Source organism: Aulonocara stuartgranti, assembly GCF_965226115.1.
Source record: "Aulonocara stuartgranti genome assembly, chromosome: 20".
Taxonomy (NCBI): Eukaryota; Metazoa; Chordata; class Actinopteri; order Cichliformes; family Cichlidae; genus Aulonocara; species Aulonocara stuartgranti.
Genome location: NC_138956.1, coordinates 1,464,635 through 1,486,370, shown reverse-complemented (window position 1 = coordinate 1,486,370; position 21,736 = coordinate 1,464,635). Strand labels below are relative to the sequence as shown.

At 42.2% G+C, this 21,736-nt stretch overlaps 1 protein-coding gene across 13 annotated transcripts in view; it reads right to left on the bottom strand.

The window, feature by feature from the left end:
* nav1a (neuron navigator 1a) overlaps nt 1-21,736 on the bottom strand; it is a 98,183-nt gene that overhangs the window by 68,160 nt on the left and 8,287 nt on the right. For 9 of the 13 annotated variants that reach the window (XM_082518167.1, XM_082518169.1, XM_082518161.1 and 6 more), the window contains 3 exons: nt 15,484-15,647; nt 10,709-11,580; nt 10,065-10,156 (listed from right to left, as the gene is read on the bottom strand). In XM_082518167.1, the coding sequence (XP_082374293.1) occupies nt 10,065-10,156; nt 10,709-11,574 (958 nt within the window). In that variant the 5' untranslated portion in view covers nt 11,575-11,580; nt 15,484-15,647. Of the gene's footprint in view, nt 1-5,765; nt 5,941-10,064; nt 10,157-10,708; nt 11,581-12,057; nt 12,181-15,483; nt 15,648-16,778; nt 16,924-18,437; nt 18,569-21,736 lie in introns of those variants that run through there. The other 4 variants (XM_082518171.1, XM_082518170.1, XM_082518173.1 and 1 more) reach the window with 4 other exon arrangements.

The window sequence follows — 21,736 nt, the reverse complement described above, 5'->3', positions numbered from 1 at the left end:
TATTTGGCCTTGAATGTGTGTGTGTGTGTGTGTGTAATACAGTAGCTGAGTACATACAAAAATACAGACGCTCTATGGATGTTTTATTGTGAAAAAGCTATAGCCATCAATTAGAGGCAGCAAACTTTAATAAAGGGCCAATGTTGAGGTGGTTATGCCACACTGAAGCCAGAGGTGCCTGGAGACAGTTATGGGGGCTCTGGGGGCAGGTAGCAGGCCAGCAGTGCGAATGAGGAGTGTAATTTAAGGCTAATAGGTGCTGTATGTCAGCTCTTATACCTCCCTGATGAGGGATTAAGGTTAGTGAGTGACCACATACAAGGCAGGTCTGTGGTGTACAGATGCGTGTGGTGCAGATACGCGTCATTGCTCTTGAAAGCATATACATGCAGGTAAAGTGTTGGCAGCACACAGCCACTTGTTTGTTCCAGTGCTGGTCTCTCTGGCTCCACAGTCTAATCACCTTTATATGGCTGATGTAAACATGCTGTATATTCTCTCCCTCTATACACACACACACACACACACACACACACACACACACACTCTGTGCACCCTGACTAACTGACCTGAGCAATCTGGCCTGACATCAAAGACACTGGCAGTTTCAGAGTGTGATGAGTGCCAGTGTTCAGCAGTAGGCTACACATTCAGCACGGAGCAGACTCGTAGTGTGTGTGTGTGTGTGTGTGTGTGTGTGTGTGTGTGTGTGTGTGTGTGTGTGTGTGTGTGTGTGTGGAGGCAGGCAGACGGAGGCTGACCACAGTGTCTGAACCCTTGGGAAACTTCTTATGACATCAGGCAAACAGTTTAATTCCAATATAAAGAGACTTTTAAGCAAAGTTAAGCAAAGGCAAGAGAGACAAGTACGAATAACGTGTGAAGAGTGAAAGGATGGTTTGAAAGCAGGGTGAAACAGAAGCAGAAAGAGAGGCAGACAGACACAGACAGAAGGAAACTGGCTCAGTGCTTTGCATGAATATACTTGGCCTAGCATCTCTAAACAGATCCGCCACTACTCTGATGGAGGAGTCATGTGAAGCAGCCAGTAGGACACGCTTACTCACAGACACTGTGTACCACATTATATTCATGTTTACAAACTTGCACAACATTTCCACCTTTAAAGGAAAAATACTGCGAAGAGGAAAGATCTGCAGATCTAGGTGCAACTGCATGTAACGCGGACCCCTAAACTTGTAGAGGAACAGTTCCCATTCAGGCTAAGCAGATGGCATGTGTTCTCACTTCTCACGCACTTCCTCTAGGTTCCTCTTGTTTTGAGTTTGTTTTCACGAGTAAAAATAAAAGTTGCTATGAAGATGAGGCATGCAACAACGGAGTGAGGACGTGAGAAGAAAATGACGAAGTGTGATTGAGAATAGAAGATGCAGAAAAACGGAGCAAGTCAAAACAAGGGGAGACCCGAGAGCATCAAAGAAGCCTAGCAGATGATATTAGTGGGGGAAAAGTAAAAAAGAAAAACAGTCAAGTTATAGCCCAGAAAGCAAGTCAATGAAGAAAGTGAGAAGAGGAGGAAGAGGACGGGTGAGGAAGGATCTCTGTGTGTTTGCCAGAGAAGCAAAGGAAGTCTGTAAGACAGAGAGGGGATATCCTGCTTCGCTGCCTCGCCACTCCTGCTACATTTGCTTTTGTCCGCTAACACACCAACGCGTGGGGTCCACAGGACACACAGAAGAATACCAGACCATGACACACTTCTCCACGAGGGACAGCTCATACTCACACACATGCTGGTACAGCGCAAACACAATGACATGGCTATTAATGTCCTGTTTACACACAAAACACTGAAACGGCAATCTGACTGATACATACAGTGTGTGGCTTCCTAGCGGAATTGCGTGAATGAGGGAGCGAGTTGTTCACAATGACACCTCTTTAGTGGTCTTATCGAGCGCTGATGATGCACAGCATGAGTCACTGGCCTGAGCATTTGGGAAATTCAGCTATCAGTGACAATAATGTGAGTGCATCAGTCAGCTAATCCAGCGAAAACACCACCAGAGCGAATGCCAGACGTTGGTCAAATCTCCCGCTAAACCAACTAAAATGCAGGGAATATTTGCAGGATGTGAAAAGGGAGAATTTGTGTGTTTTAAAAGGTATAACTCTTTGTAGACGCTCCCTCATACATGCCCCAATGTTGACATTATCAGCACATTTCCCAGGAGTATCCCATAATGATCTGCTCCTGAGTGTGGTTGCCTAGCTACAGCGTGGTGTGCAAGCAATAGTGGATCATCATGCGTATAAATGTAGACGAACAGTAGTATTTGCCAAAAATAAATAAATAACATTAATTTGAAACCTCCTAAAGCTACAGTGTGTGTTTATATGCTGGTATGTGCGTGTTTTTTGATTCCCCGTGGGTTATTAATTAGATGTACTTGTGACTTCATTCCTGTGTCCGTGGGCGTGTGCTCCAACATAGACAGGTTACACGCATGAGTGACTTAACTTGACTCCCTCGGCTAGGAGTCACCCCACAGGTCAAGAAGCATCTTGCGTATGCACTCATTCACCCGTTCCTCAATTCACTCTTCTCCCTCCATTCTCTCCTCCTTCATCTCCAGCTCTGTAATGCAGCTGTGCATTATTGTGTTCCCTCTTCATTGTGAGGAAATGACCCTGGGAGGGAGCAGACAACAGGAGGTGGCTACTCTGACATAAACTGAAGACTGGGTTGTTTTTCTGGATTTTAAAAATATTGGAAATATCACTTGACTGAATGCGACCAGTTATTTTGTTGCTATTGGCAACGGTAACTCAAAACACATGCCTTTGACCTGCAGTGGCTCTCAGGGATCAGTCCTTGGCTTCTTATCTGCTGACCTCTACATGCTTCCCTTAAAAACCCTAACTCCATATAACCCGTTGCTACTGATTCTGAGTCAAACTCTTGGGCACATTTCACTGAGACCATTTCTGGTGAGGTTTTAGTGAACAGTAGACGGGTCTATTGAAGGCCCTACGCCAGGTGCTCGATTCCTATTTTTAAAGGAAATGATTTTCATATCCTGTTCATGTAAGACAGATGATGTTCATTTTGATTTTTTGAAGATGTAGCATTGCATCATGTATTAACTGACTATTACAAGTTTACCAGTCATGTAATAGCAAGAAAAAAAACAACATTTTATTATTTTATCATCTTAAAATCACAACCAGACTTAAGTCCATCCATCCATTCGCTTCCGCTTATCCTTTTCAGGGTCGCGGGGGGCGCTGGAGCCTATCCCAGCTGTCATAGGGCGAGAGGCAGGGTACATCCTGGACAGGTCGCCAGTCTGTCGCAGGGCCAACACACAGGGACAGACAACCATTCACACTCACATTCACTCGCACATTCACATCTAGTGGCAATTTGGATTATCCAATTAACCTATCCCCACAAGCTGCATGTCTTTGGACGGTGGGAGGAAGCCGGAGTACCCGGAGAGAACCCACGCAAACACGGGGAGAACATGCAAACTCCACACAGAAAGACCTGATGGTGGAATTGAACTCAGGATCTTCTTGCTGTGCGGCAACAGTGCTAACCACCGTGCCACCGTGCACGACTTAAGTCCTCTTTGACAAAATGGTTTATCTCTGGTAAAACGGAATATTGTAATAGATGGCATCCTTAAAAGACAGTTCACACCAAAAGGACCATATTACTGTAGTTCTTATGTCTCTACATTTGTTGCCCTAAGTCACTAAATTCATTTTAAGATTTTTATGACTTACTTAAAAAACCATACATGGAGCTTTCCCTAATTATATTAACCTCCTGGGACCTGCGTCCACATATGTGGACATCACATTTTGGGTTATTCAGACCAAAATACTAAATTTTGTTCTACAAGGGCCTGATATCCACTTACAAGGACATTATACTGCTACTGTTCTATCAAAATTTTAAATGAATATCCTCATATGTGGCTCTTATTTTTTTAAAAAAAACAAAAATAAGGTAAAAAAAAAATCTGGTAATTCTTTGTTTTTACATTCATCGGGCCCCAATGTGCCCAAGTATCAAAGAGAAATTAAAAATGCTGCCGAGGAAGAGTTCGGGTCTTAGGAGGCTAATGCTATGCTAAAGCAATTTAACACTTTAAGACCTCTTAGATCAATGGGAACTGTATGGTAGTGGTGCGTAGTGCGAAGTCAAAACAAGGAGAAGTGGCATTTAGTCTTCAGCGTAGCGTCTTAACCCTCTCCAGGCAGGCGTTGCCGATTTGCAACAGTTAAAAACTAACAACCTGATCACCCCACATACATATTTTATGAGATTTTTTTATTCAGAAGTACCACTGCAGGACTTGGTTGTGCATTAGCAACAAAAAGTTTAATTTGAGCCTGAGAGGGATAAACCAACTGCCTATTGCACAACAACTACTCCAAGAGATATGTTGAAACTGGAGGCTTTTATCATTATACCCCAACAGTGAACAACAGACATCTTGAAAGTTCAAGGTTTGGGTCAAATATAAAGTAAGGCATGACATTAAACCATAAATAGTGATTGCTGCCTCACTGCAGGCGATGAGCACGGAGATAATCTAGTCCATTCTTATGTCTGATCATCTTCCTAAAGCTACTAAACCACTCATCACTATCCAACGCCAACTCGGCATATGTCTCCCCGATTAGATTGGCCAAAGAGGATTACGCACTGTCTAGTAGATGCAGTCAGGTTTACCAAAATGCTATTCGCTTGACTGTCCAGGGGCATTAAAGGCATGGCAAGCATGACATCTATAAACAGTAAGTTGATTTCAAACCTTCATTACTAAAGATTTCCCTGTTTCTAGCTTAAAATGAAAGGCACTGAGGGGTTTTTAACATCTACTTTGCTAAATGAGATAATCCCAAACTGAGGTAAAAAAGAAAAACGCTGACCTGCAGGAGGGTAAATAAAGATATACCATAGGGCTGTGCGATATGACCAGAATCTCATATCCCGATATAAGACATCTATCGTCCGATAACGATATAAATCACAAAAATGCAACATTTTCTGTAAATTCTGTGAATCTCGGGCAGCTCGACTTGCGTGAAGTGTTTCCAGCTGGGCGTCCTGTAGCTGGAGTCGAGTGTTTTAACCGATGCATGAAACGATACATTTTTAGACATAAGTTAGGGCTGCTCAATTAATCAAATTTTAATCACGATTACGATCTGGGCTTTCAACGATCATTAAAAATGACTGAGCCGATTATTAGCCCCTCCCTCATGCTTTACTCTCGCCCTGCTCCGTGTGGCAAATCGAGCGCACCTCTCTGCATTTCGAACATACGTCACAACAATGAAGAGGACCCGAGGGAAGCTCGGAAAGCTCAGCAGAAGTTATTTGGAGAGGAGAGTGACTGCTGTTGGTTAAAAAGAGGTAAAAAAAACTTCAGTGGTGTGGAAACATTATGGGTTCAGTCAGACGTGGATCAAGTAGACACAGTGTGTAAACTTTGCTAAGGTGTCGTAGCTGCACCACAGAGCAACACTGCAAAGTTCACTAAACATAGATGTTTACATTTTTCATTGATTTCTTATATTGCAAACATTTGCACTGTTATCAGTATTTGCACACTGTTTTATATTATTTTTTAAAGTCATTATTCAACACATTGTTAACCCTTTAAAGCCGGTCAGAGCAGCACGCTCCGTTTTGTGTGACTATTTTTAAATCCCTGTAGAACCTGAACCGTGTAAGCTAGCGCAATAATTTGTTTTGCATATGAAACCAGAGGAGTTGTACTTACATCTTATGTCATCAGCTTGTCCTCGGTCACGGTTTCCTTCCCCATAAAGCTTTGCAAAAATTGCATAAAAGGCGCTTGCAGCAACAAAAACATAATACTCCAGAAACACGCTTTGGCGATCCGATCAGCTGTTCGTAACACTTCCCACATTGACACAGACGTCACCCTAACTATGCATGTCCGCCATTTCCTGCCCGAAACCGGAAGTGACGTCATTTCGCGGAAAATGTAGTTTTTTACTTGTAGGCCTTAAAAGCCTATACTGGTGTTTTTATAAGTCATGTTTGACTTTTCTGAATAGTTGCTGGGATGCTTAGAACTCGAATTGCACTGCTGGAAATAGTTTATTTTGATGCACCTGCTGTTTTCTTTGCAAATTTGCATCATAGGATTGTTTTTTGTTTTTCCCTGCAGTATATAAAAATTGCTGTATCTCCAAAATAAAACTATGAAGACACTCAAACTAAATTTCCTGTTGTTGTAAACTATTTTTTGCAACTTTTTTGTATTTAAAGTTTTGAGGGATAAGCCTCTTAAATTTCTCCAAGTAGAAATATATGTAAAAAAAAACAAAAATGATTTTCAATTTTTTTGTAGTTTATTGCACTTTTTTGCAATTAATGTAATTACTATGGACTTAATGCATACATATTTTTAAAATATGGGCTATAACAGTTGTATTGATGTATAGCAACTTGAAATGCTCCCACAAATGGCACTACAGCATGTAAACATATAATATAAGCTCTGGCGGACTTGGTTCTATGGTAGGTCTTAAAGGGTTAAATAAATATCGTCAAATAATCGAGATCTCAATTTCAGTGAAAATAATTGTGATTATCATTTTTGCCATAATCGAGCAGCCCTAACATAAGTTGTAACGGCCGCCGTTTTCTTTGTGAGTATTTATTACTGCTGCGGGGAAAAGCCTGTTCTAACGTTTGAGTCTAAGGTTTATTTTTTTGCTTCTCATCTGTAAATAATCTGCTCTTTCACGTGATTCAGTTTATTTTGAAAAGTCTCAACAGGATCTTGAGCTTTATTGTGAAAGGTTTATGTGGAACGTAAAGAAGCGGACACGCGATGGTGTTACCGTCGTTGTTGCTAACGACAACCCATAAAAACAGGCGCTTGTCCGTCCGTAGTGTGGTGATATTAAATATAAGAGAAAGAGAGAACTTTAAGAAATGAATATAGCCACTACAGTGACCATCAAAACCATGAAAACATATTGCCGTAAACAGTTTATTTTGCGACACCACTTTTTAAAATTAGCCAGTCATACCTCGATTTCTTTTTTGTTTCCTACATATACTGGTGTCTGTGGTCTGTGTGGGATGATGTGTGATGTTTTATATCCTTCACTATATGAATGGTGTTTGTAGGTGTCTGTACAGTGTGTGTGTGTGTGTGTGTGTGTGTGTGTGTGTGTGTGTGTGTGTGTACTTGAGACTGCGACATTTTGTCCATTGGGAATTTTAGGACAAAATATTGCAGGGATGAAAAATGATACACAACCCACGTCACATTTATCTTTCAAAAGCCATCTGTGCACTGTCACTTGTGCATACATCAGCACACATACACACACAGCCTCGGATAAAAGCCCATTCTCAGATACACCTCTCTAGAGAGTAATAGGGTCAGGAGTTCTGGGGTCTAATTGAAAGAGCACATGGTCCTACAATCACATTAAACGTTCAGATCTTCATTAGGGTATCAGTTAAAAGATGTAAGAGCGGATCGCGTTTCCCTGATTCAATCTAACGCATATAGAGAATATTACATTTAAGGAGATCGACTCTCGCCACAAAGAGCAGCCAGTCCCACATCAAATAACTGGGCTTTATCGTGTTTGCTCACCACCAGGAGTTTGTAAAAATTTAACCAACATTTAATAATCTGTCTTTTCATCTCAGTGCACACACTTATTGTTTATTCTCTGTCCTCCTTACACAAAATGAAATTCATCAACCCACTGACCTCATTGGTCTTCTCCTTTCATCTCTCACTCCTCTCCCTCCTTCCTTCCCTACAAACTTTGCTTTCCACCCCGTTTCCCTCCCTTCCTCCACTTGCTAAATTACAGTTATTACAGTGCCAGCCCACCATCCATGTAAATGCAGCTTCAGAGGAGTCAAAGATGCTTTGGTTCTGTTTCTAACGCCTGCTAGGCACCAATTAAAAGGCCAAAACTAGCCCCAAGACAGCAAGAGGCCCTTAAAGACTAGGGCTGGTCCACCACCAGTTCCCATCCCCCTTTTCCACAACCAGATGGTTAAAGGTTTTATAAAGGTTTCATTTGCAAATAACTCTATTCTTGTGACACAATGTATGTTCAAACTCAAACTACTGCCTTGAGCTTGTAGTTCTGTGCCAAGCAGCCAAGTTGTACTTTACAGCTATCTGTAGAGATGCATGCGCTGCAAGAAATGAAGGCATCCAGCATTTAGCTAATGTAGGCTGTCTGTCTGTTGCTTGCCAGGTATCCATGTGTATTTACTCTGGGTGAGTCTAGAGGACGCCGTAAATATTTGTGAAAGGACTCCAATCCAAGTTGATGAGTCAGTGAAGCTCGCTTCTGTTCGATGGCAGCAATACTGAGGTGACTTGTTGACTTTTCTGTTGTTAAGTGTTGCTATTAGCCTCTGATAGCTACTGTTAGCCTCTGTTAGCTGCTGTTAGCCACTCTTAGTGAAATATTCTTGGTGGATCACTGTGACACTCAGAATGTAATCAAAACTGCTTTCACAGGGAAACTGTGATTTTTAGGACACTTAAGACTAATTGACATATTGTTAGCTTACAGCCAGCTGTTATTGTTGTTTAGCCAATATTTAGTCAGCTGTCCAGACAAAGCAAAAATATTGGGAATAAATAAGCATGTTTGTGCACTTTTGTGCATTAGAGCTCTAACTTCAGTTCAGTTAATGAGGCTTGGGGTAAGGAGGAAGAGGTTGAGAGATACCAGTCGCATCTTTGCTTTGCATTTTCATTTCCTTCATATCTTGAGCCTGAAGGTGTAGACACTGATTAGATTTTGCCTCCACAGCACGCAAACGCCTACAAGTAATCTTCTCCTCTGCCTTTGCTCTACTATCTATGTGGCCAGTCTCAAGCTGCATAAATAAAACATGAGTAAGGAGAACAGCGATCTCCATGTCAGCCACTGTGTTCAAGATGGCGGGTCAGCATGGCGGTTTGCACAAACCAGTACCCACTCCTGTCCATTTTTTATGGATTAACTCTAAGTGTATAAGAAAGGCTCAGATTTATGAATTCAATATTCTTTCTTTTTCCACTAATTAATGACTGACTGTACCTTTACAGGTTTAAGTTATTAATTAATTGACACTGTGCTATATTGTCCCTGAACGTAGACATTACATATAGAAACAGCTGTAATTCACCTAATATATGGCACAGTGTGATGCATATGTAAACCCAGTATAACTATTTCGGACTACACTGTGCATATTTTAACATACATATAATAACTAAAAAGCAGTTGATCTTCTTTCCGTTTAACTGACACCACATCAAAAGGAATGATTCACTAAGCCACTGAAAAAGTCATTTCTCAGAAGCACGTTGACATTCTTGGGCTCAGACTGACCACTACAATGCGTAACTATAGCCGTGCGTACAGAGCAAACCATTACTCAAAAGCCACAGGATCAGGACAGGGATGGGGTCATGCTGGGACTGTGGCTTTTTAGGTCAACGAAATCTGAAAAGAGGAACTGTGAGAGGGAAGAATGGGTTCAAACTCTACAACAGCTCTTGGATGAATATGAAATCAATGTGCATATAATGCTGCCTGGCAGCAAGTTAAGAAGTGCCCCATTTCATCCCATTACTGACCCACATCACCAGTGTCAGCATCCTTCATCCTAACATCCTGAGCACATCTCTTCATCCAGGGACTACGGTACTCAGCAGAACCCCAGGCACACAGAAAACTACACCACCTAACTTCAGACATGGCTCCTGACGACTGATGAATTGCAGCGTGACAGACATACATTTGGACAAAGACTGGTTGTCCCTTTCACTGAGTCTATTCAGGTTCTACAATGAGAGGTCAGCCACTGGCTTGTTGTGTCTGACGCCACTTATGACTCTGTCGCAGTAAACGTCTGGCTGCCAGAAAGCACACATCACTCGTACCTGCCAGAAGTGCTCTTGGCATCTTGGTGCCCTAATATTAACGAGGCAGAAAAAACTGGACCAAATTTTGTTTAGCTAAGGGAAGGGAGAAAGGAGAGGAGATGTGTGTTACTGCTGTGTGAGTCTAACCTGGTGTCAGGTCATCACAGCAGACTTCTATGGATCCAGATGAGCAGTCACTCAGTTCGTCCACAGAAAATTCACTCACTTGTGCCTGCAGCCTGTCAACACATCACAAACACAGCCATCACACATCTGTTACTGAACATGCAAATCATATCCTTTACAATCAAATGCATAACCTGCTGTGTATGACAGTAGAAGAAGAGAGGCGATGACCATCTCAATTATTTCCACAAAAGCAAATCATATAAACAGAAAAATGCTGAAACAGTTATGTGCAAAGAACTGTGTATAATCCTGTCATTAATAAAGAAAAAAGAAACTTCAAATGTTTTATTAAATGTAGATTTTGTACACTGTGCTTCTAGTAACATAAAAAACTGTGTGCATGGGAGTATACGGTGTCAGCCCAGGGGCTACAAGAAGACACTTTAACAATCAGCTCTGCTCCAGAAAATCTCCAAGTGTGTGTGTTGCAGGAAAAGATACTGAGGCCTCTGTGGCAGGTCTTTAGTGTCCTGAGGATGACTTCTATGTGTAAAGAAAATGATCACATGATAATTACAGGGGGGGTCAGTGGTAAAGGACTCATAATGGAAGGCTTTATAACTCTTGCTTCAGTTGTGCTTGTGTGATGAAAGACCCCTTACCTGTGACTGAAGGGAGCCACAGCAGCCATGTTGACTCTGGGTATGTGTGTCTCTTCAGATGTTGCCTCCCGATCCTGTGTATCAACAACCTGCTTGGATGTTACTGGCATGGTAAATGTGATAGCTGGCAGCGGTAAGGGAAGAGGAGAGGAAGCTGGACTGCTATCCTCAGGAGTTCCCATTTCCTCATCTGATTGGCTGCCAGAGTCACTATGATCTCTGATGGTGTGCTGGTTTGAGTAAAGAAGAGTGGGCCGAATGTTACAGTTGCTGAGTATGACAGATTTGGCTGGATGGTTTTTTGGAGGCTCTTCCTTCCTTCCTGGTATCGCATCAGCCGTTGCTTGGGTTACAATGTTTGAATTGTCTCCTCTGCTAAAACTGAGCGGTGGACGTAGGTTGCCGGCTCCATACGCTTGATTCTTATTTGCAAAGGTGCTTCTGTTGCGATTGCCATCCTGGGGTAATTGGGAGAGGATTTGCGATTTTCCCAGGTCTAGCGTGTCTTTGGAGTGTGGCGGATGTACTCGGCGCTGGGTCAGCGGGCTGCTGTAGGCAGATCTTGACACCTGGGGAATTGGAAGAGCTCCGGTTCGCTGGAAGAGCTGACTTTTAAGGCAGGCATCTCTCAGGGCATCTGTGGAGGAAGGCCCAGGGATACTGGAGTTTCTTGGACAAAGTGACGGGGAGTGTGCAGGTGTGTTCGCTGGCGTGTGCTTAGGGGTCTGTTTCGAGGGCTTGGGCAGGTCACTCGCCCGGCGGCGTGGTTCTGTTTTAGGAGAGGAAGGCAGAAGACTGCGAGGGAGGGGTATTCCTGATGAGGGAGGCCCACGGGGAACTGACTTCACGTTGACCCCCCCACTCATTGTGACCTAAATCAAAAGACATAAAGACAACAAAAAGTTAAAAAGTTAGGTGAGTGCATGTTCACAATAGCATGAGATCATTAAAAGCCTTCCCAAAGGGTTTGGTTATACATTAAGAGTCAGTGTTAAAGTTCTACTAATCTAATCAGGCTGAGAATTTGCTTTTCCTTTCACAGAGCTGTGCAATGTGAGCCAAGTACATATGACAAAATGAGTCATGGTAAACCACGAGGTGAACTTATTTTCAGCGGAGCATGGAGTTTCTAAGAAATCAGATTTGCCTGCTAGGAGTTAAAAACACAAAACCAGCTTTTTACACACACGCACACACACACACACACACGTGCCAGCTTTTTATACGCTTGTAGATCCTTATGTTCTTGAAAAACAAATACTGAAAATGAACTCCAATACAACATCACACTTACCCCGGCACAATGCATACATATAACAGTTTCAGAGGAGGCACAGGATGTTGCTCACCTTATTTGCTTTGACTGTCCTTGGTTTTCTTACTCTCTTCTGTGTCAGAATGACAGAAACCCTCCAAGAACTACGAAATCCTGCTTGAGCTTTGTGAGCCCGCCTATGCTAATTCTGATCAAGTGAAACATTTCATATAATTTTGCTGCTTCGTGCTGCTCTGCTGGGAGGGGAAAGGGAGGCAGTGAGTTTGGGAGAAAGGCAGGGAGGGAGGGCAAAAAAGGCGGAAAAAACGTCAAGTGCACGTACAGCTGCTTTTTAACGTAAGTGTCGGCCAACAACATGGCAGGAGCTCAATTCCTCTAATATGTAGACATTCTCAAGACGGCCTGCTGAAGTTAGATAGGTGATTTAAGCGGCTGTAAGTGAATGTGGCGTGACTCTCGGTGCTAGCCGGGCTGGTCTGAGCATTTCAAAACTGCTGCTCAACTAGGACTACGGTTTACAAGAGAATTGTCCAAAAAAAGAAAAATATACAGTGAGCAGCAGGAAAAAAAGCTTTGTTAATAGCAGAGGTCATAGAGAGTGCTTTGAGTTGGTAGGAAGGCAACAGTAGCTGAAATAACCACTCGTTACAACTAAGGTAAGCAGAAGAGCATCTTTGAATGTGAGATGCTAGTGAAACCCTGAAGCAGATGGCTACCGCAGCAGAAGACCACACTGGTGGCCACTCCCATCAGCTACATACAGGAACGTGAGGCAACAACTTGCACATACATTCCAAGATTGGAGTATAGAAGATTAAATATATGATGTCTAGTCTGATAAGTCTCTAAGATTCAGATGGTAGAGTCCGAATTTGGCATACTCAGCATGAGAGCATGTGTATTATAATTACACACACACAAACGCAGACATACTTAGAAATATACTAGAGATTTAATGCTTAACCCTACTTGCCCCGTCTTAAAAAAGCAAAACTTTTGCTGCCAGAAGACTTTGTGGGAAGCTGTCTTTAGTGAAGCACTGATGTATCAAATTAAGCCGTCAAAGTCACAAGGATAAAGTGCTGGATTATTTGACAGTGCATCTAATCACAGCATTGCACACAGTGTCATGTGGATCACTCAGACACACATTTCCAGCAGTCTGAGAAAAGCAGGAGAAAGAGTGACTGCTTGAGCTTGAAACTCCGATGAAGAAAAAGGACGGATTCTCTGCAGGAGGCCTTCCTTCCACCTACTTATAGAATCAGACATACTAAGACAAGCAACTAAGAGCTGTGCAGCATTTTGATTGATGCTAATGTAGGCCTGCGCAGCAGCGTACAGCTGCAGTGATGCAGCAGTAGGTAAACAGAGACAGATGTGATCATCCATCCTCCTTTTCCCCTATTACTCCCTACAAATTCCTCCCCCTCCTCATTGTCTGTTTCTGTATGTCTTCCTCACACACTCCATCTCTTGGGAGGTCCAGACAGAAAATGAGCATCAGAATTTCTTTCTGTCTGCTGTAGGTCCTGCTAGGATTTCCAGGAGCACAGGTGTGGGCTGACTCGATGTCTATCTGTATGAAAATTTGATTTTCCCTTGGGGATATGCCGGGGTCACACCAACACTTCTGCAGGCTGTATAAGAACATACAGGGGCTCAGCTGCTGATGGTGATGTGTGTGTGTTTGTGTGTGTGTGTGTATTCATATCTTTGTGGGGACTTAAAAAGGGGAAGTTTACTATACTTATGAGGACCAAAATCCTGGTCCCTACAAGTTTGAAGGCATTTTTCCACAGTCAAAATGTGGTTTAGTGTCAGGGTTACAATAAGGTTATGGTTAGGTTTAGAGTAAGGTTTAGGCATTCATTTTTCAGGGTTAGGTTTATTGGGCGGGGCTAGGGAAAGCAGGCTGTGTGTGTGTGTGTGTGTGTGTGTGTGTGTGTGTGTGTGTGTGTGTGTGTGTGTGTGTGTGTGTAAAAGAAGGAAATACAAATAAGGTGACTGAAACCAACAGCTGTAAGTTATGGGAAAATAATCTAGTTTAGTTTGATTTCTTTCAGTTATGTTATTATAGGATAGTTTGCAGTACAAACGTCTTACATGTGTTGGATACATTGTATTTGTCATGTGTTCAGACTTACAGGCTTCAAAGTTTGTTCTGTATCATCCTGTCACATAAAAAACTTTACAATACACCGTCTGTTGGCTCCTTTCACTGTACGTCTAACTCCATGTGATGTCTGTGTCTAAAGGAATGAGTTTGGTCTAAGAAGCGTTTTTATTTTTACTGTTTGAGGCACGTGCAAACGCAAAAACATGAAGCCATGTTTATATTGCTGCTCATTAGTTTGACAGTTAGCGCTTCATTAGCATCAGAATCAGCTTCATTGTACATATTTGTAAAGCTTCACCTTAGTTTAATATTTCATAGTATTTGCAAACAGCACTTTAATAGCTAAAAACATAATTACATATCTTATTGTGTGACAAAATAGTTGAACAATCAATCACTTTTGATTTGAATTTAAATCATAAATCAGTCTGCCATCACTATCAGTCACTGTGTCTTTAGTTCTGCAGACCCGGGCCTCGGGGCTGACATCATGATTTAGCTTTCATACTTAAACCAGCTGAAATAAATAAAACCCTTTTCCCTGAGGTTTTGAAGGACATCCTCGTGTTTGTACACTGACGCAAACACAGCACAGAAGCCTACAGAGAAACTGGGGTTTTGCTACAGATCAGTGTAGTTATTGTGTGGGTTACTGCATGGACCGACTACGGTCTCTCCTTCACTCTGCTAGGGTGGTGCTGACATCTACTGGGTACTGTCTGCAACTGCAGGAGCACAGCGTCTCATTCATTACAGTCCCGTATTATCATTAATTATAGCTGCGAGGTGAATTATGCAGGCTTATTAATAGCATCTTTTACACTTATCAGAAACATCAGCCATATCAGGTTTATCTCCTGAAGGACAGAAGAACAAGGATAGCGTTGCAGCCAGCATTATGCTACATGTTAACAGTGTAATTTAATAACATTACACTGATTTCGCTCAGCTTTCCCATGGCGGCCTGTGGCTGACCTGAGTTACTCTATATCTTATGAGAAAAGCGTGTATATCCTCTCTCACAGACATGCACACTCACCCTCGTGATGAACACCCTCTGACTCATCACAAAATCAATACATGAGTTGGTAACACAGGCCTCTCTGTCTGTGAAGGGCATCAGCAGTGCCTGTGTGTCACACAGGCTGGAAACTACAGTACATTGAATTAATCACCTCCACTATGACAGCAGCCAGAACAACAGCAGTAAAGTCCTGCCGTGGAGCAGAGAAGCTAGTGACACCCAGTGGTACAACAAATTCCTGGGAAGGCAGTTTTCTTAAAAGAAAGTCATCATAAGATAAACGTGGCAATATTTTTAGCTCAAAAAGAACATACGAGTCAATTTCAAGGCTCTGCTGTGTCGCACGAAAGTCTTACCTGTCAGTGCGCCGTTGGGCTAAGCAGACGGAGCCGGCCAGAAGCAGGTCACACTTCTCTGACGTCCCAGGAACAATGGGCTGTTTTTTCCTGGATCACAGTTGCATCCTCACCACTGCTCTCCCATTGGTTCACAGCTCCTCACCATTCACCAAGACAGGAAGCTTGAACAAACAGGAATGACACATTCAGCCAATCAGGGGCCTCTCTTTCGAGGTGACTCATTTTCAAAGTGACTTTCTTTGATTCTAACCTTTCGCCAAAAGGAAAAAAAAAGTCATTTGGCACATAGATTCAAAGAACACAGTCACGTATCTGCGACCTCAGAGGGCATTACACTAACCTAGATTCATTTTCTGGAGGCTTACTCTAAACAGCAAGCTCTCGTTGTAAAGTATCGTGTTTGACACTCTGGGGAACAGCTTTCGTCCCCATTATAAAACAAAAGAAACACACCATCATTATGTGACGGCGTAAACAGGGTTAAGCTCACACACTGTGAGTACTACCTGGACCACACGCACATACACACAAGAACTGAAGAGTGTTTATGTTATCATGACTCATTTGACCAAAATGGAAATGTATTTGGCATGAAGTTACCCAAAATGACACATAATGTGTCACCATCAGAAATCCCACAACACAGCACAAAGTCATCTCCGAACCTCGAGTCTCCAAATTGCACTGGGACAGTAAAGTAAATGAGCCTCGCCTGGTGTGATAAAATGGGTTGTGTGAGTATTTAATGTACTGAGGATAGCTGCTGTACTCCTTTAAATAAAAAAAGATCTTTGTCTAACACGTCCTCTGCACATGCTCTTATTATAGAAGCCAGGGTACAAACACACGCACCCACAAAGTAAACAGGAGAAAATATAACCCGACTACTGGCAATATAAATATCACCATGGGAGCAGCAGTTTGCCTCCATTCTTCTCAATATCAACCAAATGTACCACACGCTACAATATGTATACCACACATGCTTTACTGAGTCATACATCCAAGCTGCTGACTCAGGTCAACTGCCAATCATTTCATCCTTTAGATACTGCTGCTCTCTTTCTTTTCGTCTTCACTGGCCCATCTTTTCTCTCTTATTTTTCTAACTGTCACAGCACCATGAACATAGTCCTCGTATTAGAGTTTAGTAACTCTGCGCTTTTAGAATCAACAGGAAATATATTCAACAAGAGACACAGATTCATCAGGAAACAAGACAAAAATGTACTTAGAATTAGAGAAGGATCTGAAATATTAACTAGCTAAAGTAAACACGAGCCTTCACTCACCTGCCTCAGTCTCCAGTTGGAGTCGGATCTGTATGCTGCAGAGCGTGGCTGGCTCAATCCCTGCCTCAGCTCCTTTCTACTTTTTCTGGCTGGCCTCTGAGCTGCAAGCATGTGTGTGTGTGTGTGTTTGTGTGTCCGTCATTCTACTCCCCTATCACGTCATGCCGCTCTGCTGCTGCCGCAGTACGCCTGCAGCCGTATCCCCATCTCCTTCTTTTTTCCTCCCCTCATCCCGGTCTCTCTCCCCCTGTCTGTCTATGATGCTCTCTCTCAATAATGGACCTGTTGGCTTCGTTCCCTCCCTCCCTCTCCCTGAGTGAAATATAAGCCCAGCTAGCAAAGACCCGGCTGGTCCATTAGCTGGATGAGTGCGGTTTGTGTGTCTGTGCGAGCGCAATCACGGCTGCCTCTATAGTGTGAGTAATACATGGTAATTAAGCAGATGTAGCCACAAATGTGAGAAGCCTAAACCCATCATCTGGCTTTCTAGACCTAATTGGTGGTCATGGAAATCAGGATGACAGGAAAAAAAAAAAGTGCCACCTTAATGACAGATTTTCTGACGACAAATGAGAATGTGCACGTCACTATAAACACACATAATCACACAAACGGGCACACACATAGACACACATCCGCCCTCTGTATCTGTTTATATATCAGTGTGCATGCCTGAATGAACCGGCATCGTGAAGGAGGGCAGCTCATCCATCACTCCTCTAATTTGTCCCACGCTTCTAATGAAAAGAGGGGAGGCGAGACAGAGTGAGAGATAAGTGATGCAAACGAAGGCGAGGAAAGAAGAGCAGGAGGAGGTGTGATGGAGAAAGAAGCATGTGCAGAGTAAACCCTTTCCTCGCATCTTTTCCCAGGTGACACACTCGGAGTAACATTACAAAAACATCCCAGATACCTGACCTTGAGCTTGTCTTCCAAACTTTTCAATACTCATAAACTATGAGGACTATAAAGATCTCATCAGACATTAGGAGGTCTACTTGAATTAAACAATCACATCGACAGAGAGACAAATGCGGTTAAATCACTGCTGTTTTATGTCATTTTACTGCTGGGCAACATCTCTCTGGTCATCTTTACAATTTATTCACAAACTCTTATGAATTTATCAAAAAAAGCACTTCTTATTGTGATAATTCTACGTTTGTTACCTTTTGTAATCATCGGCCACATTTGTGCCTCTCTCTGCATCTCTGCTCATATTTCTGCTGTGCTGGCCAAGAGTTCGAGCCACTATTATAAGAGCCAGTGCTGCATATTTAATGAAGACTGTGACATGCAACAAATTCAGAATCCCATCCTTCCCTTTTACAAAGTAGCTTATGGATCAGCTTCAGTTATTGGTTACGTCTTTTCTAACTATGGGTGAGACTTTGGGGTCTGTTAGGTTGTTTATAGTCTTGTTTTGGCAGGAAAATACAACCTGAGCCTTCTATGGCTGATCACATATTGATCAAGAATTGGCTCTGCATGCTGAGAGATGCATAAACAATGAAAACCAAGCACAATAACTGGATGTTTGCTATTAGAACACATGCATACTGCACACATCCCCCCTCCCTCCTACTACAGGCACATACTACAGCATTCCCTTCATGCTTTCGACCACAATCACTTTACTGCTGACCTCCAAATACTCACTTTAATGCCACGGTTGCTCCTTTGCTTTCCAGCTACAGAGAGAAAAGATGAAAGTGTGCGAAACTTCTCCAACAAAGTCAGCCAAAAGCAGAAAAAAACAAACACATGATCTGTTGCTTTGTCTCATCGTGAAACGGGAAGTGACTTGTGACTGAGGATTATGGGTAGGAGTGTGCAGCCATCTGCATTGATGCATGTGTGCCTGCATATGTGTGTGTGTGTGTGTGTGATGGGTGTTTGGGTGGGGGTTAATGTCACGGCTAATCTTCTGACGTTCCCCAAGGCATGTATCTCCCCCCCCCCGAGAGACAGACCCTGACAGACGCTGTTATGACAATGAGACACTTGTGTCACTGTCACCCTGAGGGGCATACGGTGGGGTGGAAGGGGGGCCCCGCTCTAACATGTTGACCCCGTGCTGTCTGGAACACGGAGCCTCAGATGGGCAGCTTGACCGAGACAAATGAAATTAAGAAAAACAAAAGAAGGAAGGAAGCACAAACAAAAAACAGAGCTATTGCAGCTGAGGGGAAGTTCATAGTTCTCTGTGAAAGTGTACACAGCATCTAATTAGAACAGTGCTTCAGCATCTGAGCTTGTTCCTACTGGATTTATGACTCTGCTTTGTCTGAATGTATGATTGCCACTAGATGGTGGCAGAGTATCATCTTCATATTACAGTATGTTAGTTTGAGACCAGCAAGTTCAAGCAAAGTCTAACCGGTGGAAAAGCTGTAAATCACAACGCCAGAAGGTTTAGTGAAGGTACAGAATCAAGGCAGACCTGCTAATATTATGTTTTATTGTTAAATATGGTAATAAATATGACATGCATTACCTATATTTTATTATTATTTATTTAATGTCTCAAGAAAAAATAAGAAGCTCTGAAATACTTAAATAAAAAAGGAGGTGCTGTAAAAATGAAAGCTAAATCATTACACTGATCACTGCAGTTACACAGTCTGCATATAAAAACTGGGCTTTCCCTCTGGGTCTACAAAATGAAACCAAGAATGAAGTGCCTAAAACCTTTCTAATATCCAACCACTTTTTTGGTTTTACACTAAATCTGTACGAGAAAGTTTCTACTGATCACTCGATCTGTGATCTCACTGAACAAATTCGGCACGTTATAGCTTTTGTCTCCATGTTATTCTTCCCCTTACAATATAAGGAACCTTGAAGTGACTGAGGCTGCACAACACAACAAACAAGAAGGCTGTTCTTTCACTACATGACAGACAACGATCAGTGGATGTTGCAACATTACTGCAACCTTCAAAGTCTTAGGTTAGATACAACAACATCATGCACACACTTTCCAGAAGTCACAGCTCTGCAGATCGCTGAATACTGTTGGGTTCATCTTGAAGGCGTTAGCTGTTTGTGTCAGGGTAAACTTAGCATAAGGGACAACACAGACAGCAGTTGTCCTTATTTGTATTACATGTTAATGACCAAACGAAGCAAATAATAAATGACATATAGAAAACTGCAGAATGCTGCTCATGTGGTGATGCGAGGCTGCCTTGAAGTCAGTGGCACTATGAAAACGTGAGCACTGACTCGGCACACAACAAGACAATAATGAATCTGTCACTTGATGTCCTGAACTGCAATTAGTCTCATTTATTCTATGCATGCTGCACGAGCTAATCCCATTTCACTTCAGCTTGATGGAAAAGGGGAACTGAAAGAATCTGACTGCATTCATCAACACTGCCTGTCATTGAATCTGCCAGCACCAAATGCCACCAACAGAAAACGGCTCATTAAAGGGCTCCTCTTGCACACTTTAATGTCAAGTGGCTTCCACTGAGCTTTGCTTCTTTCTGCAAATTAGTACACTCTCACTTTAGGCCATGTATAATCTCAGCACATAATTAAGAGGGAATGCCCACATTATTATTATTATTATTATTATTATTAATCTGCTCAGGTGAAAGCTGAGGAAGAGGTAATGTAATTGGAGCAGTTTGTTTGTCTCTCTGTGAAAAACGGGCAAAAAAGAAGCCATTAAAATAGCATGAAGATCTACGTCAGTCACTTCTAAACTCCAAGCGATGCTGTGACTGTCTTAAAGGGCAGCTTTTCACACCTGCAGCCCTCAAAAATCCCTCTACACATATGAATAAGAAAAATACTATTAGGTTTGTCAGCCGTGGTACTCTAAAACACTTGGTTGTACTACTTAACTTTTATTAAATGAACTCAAACACTTTATTGCAACAATGACAACATCACAGGCACCGTGCCACCCGGGCATTGAAGGGTATCATATAAACAAGCCGATTAGTTTTGAAAAAGCCTTGAAAACTTTCTCCTTTTCTTCTTATTCCCAGAAAATGACAGCACAAGTTACCCAGTAAATTTCCAAAAAGCATCTAACATTAAAATCAGGAATGCATCCTGCTGATATTACCCATCTTAACCACATGATGGCAGTAGCGTGAAGTCAGGTTAAAGCTGGATGCTTCATATACACATTTTCACATCTGTTTCTGTCGTTTCTCATCCATTAAGCATATCAGGGTGACCTTTTGCTGCTCGTGCCTAAAGGTCATTAAATGCTCTGGTAATAAAATAGAATCACTCTGAAATTACATCACGCTGAGAGCTGAACTCAAACTGATTAGCTGTTAAAGGTTAACCTGTGAGCAGGTAGTAGAACAGAGTAAGAAGTCTACTGATTGTGAAGCTTGTTAAGATGAGATGTCACAAAAACACGAAGACACAAATACTTTAGAAATCTGTCAAAAACGAAGCTAAAACGTACATTTTTATTTATGAGGCAAATGACAAAACGAATTCATGGTTTTATGCTCAAATCTGAGCATAAATCTGAGCCAGCTAACTGCATTTCTCAGCAAAGTCAGAAATTTGACAAGCATAACATTCAACCAATAAAACTAAATCTTTTCTGTTCAGAAATACACGTAAATAACTGTAACTTAACATCTCAATAATAATAATACTGTTAATTTAGGGCAGCTGTGGGGTAAACCTGACATTGGGTGCTGGTCTAATAAAAATGCTAAGCACCGTATTAAAACATTAACAATAATCGAATAAGCGAATTCTCTGTGCATTTATTTCAAAGGTCACTTTTACACATTCTTATTACAACTTAAAGAAATCTAGGAAAGCCCTGTGTTCTGTCTGCATTTCAAGAAAAAATATCCTCCCTGATCACAGTTTGGAACACTAATGTTTATGCATGATGAAAGTCTTTCAGCAATGTGAAGTTCATGTAGTTTAGTATCACGTTTCAGTGTTTGTTGGCGGCTGTCTGACAA